This window comes from Kryptolebias marmoratus, linkage group LG11 (assembly GCF_001649575.2).
Source record: "Kryptolebias marmoratus isolate JLee-2015 linkage group LG11, ASM164957v2, whole genome shotgun sequence".
NCBI lineage: Eukaryota > Metazoa > Chordata > Actinopteri > Cyprinodontiformes > Rivulidae > Kryptolebias > Kryptolebias marmoratus.
In genome coordinates, this window is record NC_051440.1 from 2,055,049 (window position 1) to 2,059,921 (window position 4,873).

Genomic DNA, 4,873 nt, shown 5'->3' on the forward strand with positions numbered 1-4,873 from the left:
TGTCCAATCGTCCCATTTTTAAGAAAAATGCACAGACATACCAATTCTCCTCATCTTACGATGAGTGAATTTTATGACACGTCATTCTCACCTAGAATTTGCATGATGAAATCGGGTGATAAGTTACTGTCCGAGTCCACCCCCACAAAAACTTATAGGTAGCAGTTATTGGATCTGCTCTAAAGCAGTGACACACCCACTGGTAAGACAGCACCCAGCATTCTTATAATGAAAGTATGTATAAATAGAATATGTATATATAAAGTCTATATATATAAATTTGTATTATTATGCAATGCATTTATGCATTAATCCTAGTAATATTCGTTATTTATATGCACCATAAGTCAAGCTATTAAGGCCTACAGAGAGTCCAGCTCTCCACAGGGCCTTCTATAAACACAGAGTCAAGGCCACGTAGACACATAAACACACATTACTCAACATACATATCTTCAATATAAGCTCCTGTGTGGACTCTGGAGGTAGAGCTTTGATTAGGAGCTCCCTGTTTGGACCTGGGACTCTGATGTTAATTAGGGTTCCAAGCCCGCGGAAGCGAGCGGACAGCCAATGCAAGGCATGGCCATTCGCCAGCTCCCAGCGGAGCATGGAACACTATTGTTTTTGTACAGGATTTTTCATCCATACAAATTCTTCTCCGGTAAAACGCGTTGGCCAGAAAAACCAGGAATTGCTGGGGAAAAGCCAACCAGACAGCCTGATAGAAAAACCCTACCGCTACTCAGACAAAAAAATCATATCGTCCCATACCTAGGGGACGCTATGATGCAAAGGACAATGTGTTTTTGCTAATAACTTCTAAACCACAAGTCCTACACACAAAATCTTGATGGGACCTTAAAGTTTGGATGATTCTGCATCACTTTTACACTAGATTTTTTACTATAGCGCGATAAACGCAAAACCTACTTTCAAATACTACTCCCACATTATAAGCTGGATCAACGTAGAACTTGGTACATAACATCTATAAACCGATCTGCTGAAGGGATGATTAAAAAGTTTTTAAATTTTTGAATTTTGTGCGAGTGATGCAATACCAAACACTTCAGCGCTAGCTAAAAAAACACAATGGTTAACTATAAATATCTCTGCCATACTTTAGGATTATGGAAAATGCATTTAGATCCCAATAGTGGATGATTTGTTGCCACTTTGTATTAAATTTTATGCAGTTATACCAATAGGAGGTGCTATAATTTCAAAAAGTTTATATCTGAATAACTGCTTGACGGATTTACACCAAACTTGGTACAGCACCTTAAGATGATATCTTCAATATTATAATGAAGTTGGCGTAGCTTATATGCTATCTCACATTTGAGCTTTGAACTTGGCCAAATCGAACTTTAGCTTCAGCAAGGACACAAAGCCAGTGATTTTATTATTTCAAACTGGAGGAGAGCTCACGGGCCCTGAACCACTTTTGATTCCCAATCTATTTTCATTTGGAAATTACTATATCATCCCTTTAGAACATAAATTAGGTAAAAGATCAGTTAGATTAGATTTGGCTTTGATTTATAAACTTGTGGTGAGGAGACCCCAGGAGACACTCAGGACATGCTGGAGAGATTATGTCTCTTGGCTGACCTAGGAACACCTTGGAATCCTTCTGGAAGAGCTGGAAGAGGTGGCTGTGGAAAGACATGTTTGGGCCTTACTGCTCAAGCTGCTGCCCTCACGACCCGACTTCAGAACAAGAGGGAGATAATGAATGGATGGATGTAGAAAAAATTCTTGTGACCATAGAAAACAAGCAAATATTGATGTTTAACATTTTCCCCAAAAACCATGTTTTCCAAATTTTATATTGTCTAAATAAATAAGGGGCTTGTTTTACCTCTTTTTTTTCCCCAAATATAAAATAAATTTAAAGTCCATAAATATTTAATCTATAAAGACAGTAAACTGATTTGCTGAGATGCTTTTTGAATTTTATTTAAGGTTTTCATGATAATTGTTTTTTGTTTGTTTTTGTTTCGTTTTTTAATAAATTAACTTTTAAACACATAAGAGCTTTAGAAGTTTGAATATATTTTTTACATGTTTTCTAATGATTTATGAAATTCTTTCTTAAAGTTTGTTGTTGTTTAACACCTTACCAGTTCCAGTGGGAAAGAAGATATCTTAAACATGATACAATGTCAGCTTTGCATGCCCAAATCAGCCTGCTGTAACTCCATTTCATTAGGAGCAAAACTTCAGTTTTAGTTGCTCCATGTTGAGTGTGACTTTACTTACAGTTATCTAATCTGTTTTTGGTGACGGCTTAATTTTGTGGCAACTGAAACAGTTGAAGTCAGCAATTTTTGTGTAACAATTGCTTTAACCCCTCACTTGTCCAGAGGACGGTAACCTGATAGGGAGAAGATTTTTCTACTGCTAAAATTTATGAGGTTCCTTCAGAGAGTTGTGGAGGTATTTCTGGACCCTGCTGACCCATTGGTCAGAAGAGTCTGTACTACCATAAACAGGGCTGAGTTTCCAGCTGAGCTGGCACCTAACACCCTATATACCATGTTTATTCTTTACTATAAGGGGCTCGTTAAGACCTCACTGCTTCCTTCTTGTTTACGTCTTTGTCCTTCAGTAAGATCTCTCCCAGAGCTGGCTCAACTCACTCTGTCTGGGATTAATATTGAGAGTTGTTTTGAGGTCCGCGATACAGGTAGGACTTCAGTTTGTTCTAAAGAGGTGTGTTTAGGTGAGTAATTTTCAAAAAACTGCTGCAGCTGGTACTTCTTGCACTAGAACAGCAGTTGAGAATTTTGGAACTTTAACAATATGAAGCTCTGCAGTAAAAACTACTGAATATTCAGATCTGTTTATTATCATTCAAATGGAAACTTACCTATCTTTTTTCTTTCATTTTGGCACATTTAATTCAATTTCATTTTTAACTATTTCTTTATATTGTTTTTTATGAAAAATGTGGTTAATTTCAACTCACCAGTCAATTTTCATTGAAGGTTATTGAATTGTCTATGTGCATATTAGTTTTACACATTTAGATTCAAAGTTTAATTCAGATCCAATTTAGATCCATTTAGATCCAATGTTTCTAAATCAGTTTAAGTGGAACTTTATTTGATCATATTTTCCAAGTCGATATTGTGATACAGTATACAACATTGTAAGTTAAATGTGCAAATTTTAAAATCAACCAATAAAGTTTATGGGAGGAAAAATATCTATAGTGCTGATATACAATCACCACCAGTTATTCTAAATGTTAATTTCAACAGCAATTTTCAGATAAGACTTATTTTTTTGTCACAGAATGGGATTTAAAACTGACAATTTGTTTTATTACCTTTTTGCCTGCAATTTAATAACACTTATTTCGGATTACTACTACATCAGATTTGATTTTTAGACATTTTTGTTTTGGCTGATCCTTGAAAATGAAAAGTGAAGCAGCTTCTAGACAGTTGCTTACAGCTTACAGCTGTAGTCAAGTGGTGTTTTGCATGCCTACAAATTACTTAAATTGGTGTTAACTGCTCCACTGTCTGTTTGACCATACATTCTGTTTCTGTGCTGATGACATTTTGTGCCTTTGGCTCTCTGTATTAAGTTCAGCTCCAGGGAGTGTGTCGTCAGAAGGACAAACTCAGCACAAGTATTCAGGCATCCGACCCTGCCCGTTCAAAATTAGATGGTATATGATCACTGGCAGCTGGGTTTTCGTTTTCACAAACATATCCATTTTCTGGCTAAAGGTCAAAGGCTGGCTAATCAATAATGAAGAAACAACAAGTTGTTTTCAGTTTAGCTGTGATTATTGTGCTTAATAAAAGGCTTCTGTATTGCATAACTAAATATTTTCTCTTTCTTCACAGAAGGTGGAGATCAAAAACAGCCAAAATGTCTGAGTAAGTATGCAGTCTTTTCTGAGATTATGTTGGTCCTTCATGAACCAGATCTACCAAAAAACAGGACATATTTCAGGAAATATTTCATATTTACCTCTTAACTTTACTGATCTACTTCTTATTTTAAGATTCTGTTTTTTAAATTTTATACATGTTAAATCAACAATTAATGACAAACAACTCCCCCTCACCCCTGCACTGAAACCCCTAACAAAAAAGTAGAATGAATGAAAAAATAACTAAATAAGCATAAAGACATAAAGAAAAATAAAATATTTATAATATAAAAAAAGTTATGATCTATAAATACACATACACATTAGAAAGACTTATATGCACAGACACACATCAAGCCACATTATTGTGGTGCTCAATTCAAAATGATCTGACAATTTGTACTTTGAACAAAGGACAGACAAAAACACCAGGTTATTTAAAATGATCCGGCCTTACCAGCCAAAGTCAGCCTGATTTTCCCAGTTTAACAAAATAAAGGACCTCTCTAATCTAGCTTGTATATGTAGGTGGAGCTGCAGGTTTCTAATTTAACAATATTAGCCTTCTGGAGTTGTAAATGCCATTAGGTAGGTAGGTAGGTAGGTACATTTATTTATATAGCACTTTTCAGCACGAGGCGACTCAAAGTGCTTTACAACACAGAACAAAATTACAGACAGAGTTACAGAAACAGGTACAAGATACAATGATAATTAATTGTCTAAATAAGCTAAGTTAAACTGAACAGATCTAAGCATGACTAAATGTACAGAACTAAACTAAGCTAAAACTAAAACTAACGGTACCAAACTATCTAAAAGTACCCCAGGCCCGCTATACAGCCGAAGTAAAACCAGACATATCTAAGCATGACCTAAGATAGTCAAAAATAGTAGCTAAACTAAACAGATCTAAATATGACTAAATGTACAGAACTAAACTAAATGTACAGGAAGATAAAGCTAAACTAAACA

The 4,873-nt window shown here is 35.4% G+C and overlaps 1 protein-coding gene across 3 annotated transcripts in view; it reads left to right on the top strand.

The window, feature by feature from the left end:
• The first annotated feature begins 2,541 nt into the window (after positions 1-2,541).
• Positions 2,542-4,873, top strand: part of LOC108248116 (troponin I, fast skeletal muscle-like) — a 17,482-nt gene continuing 15,150 nt past the window's right edge. Inside the window, exons 1-2 of one of the 3 annotated variants that reach the window (XM_037978331.1) lie at positions 2,542-2,695; positions 3,870-3,902. In XM_037978331.1, coding sequence (XP_037834259.1) covers positions 3,895-3,902 — 8 coding nt within the window. In that variant the 5' untranslated portion in view covers positions 2,542-2,695; positions 3,870-3,894. Of the gene's footprint in view, positions 2,732-3,869; positions 3,903-4,873 lie in introns of all 3 variants that reach the window. The other 2 variants (XM_017436639.3, XM_017436640.3) reach the window with 2 other exon arrangements.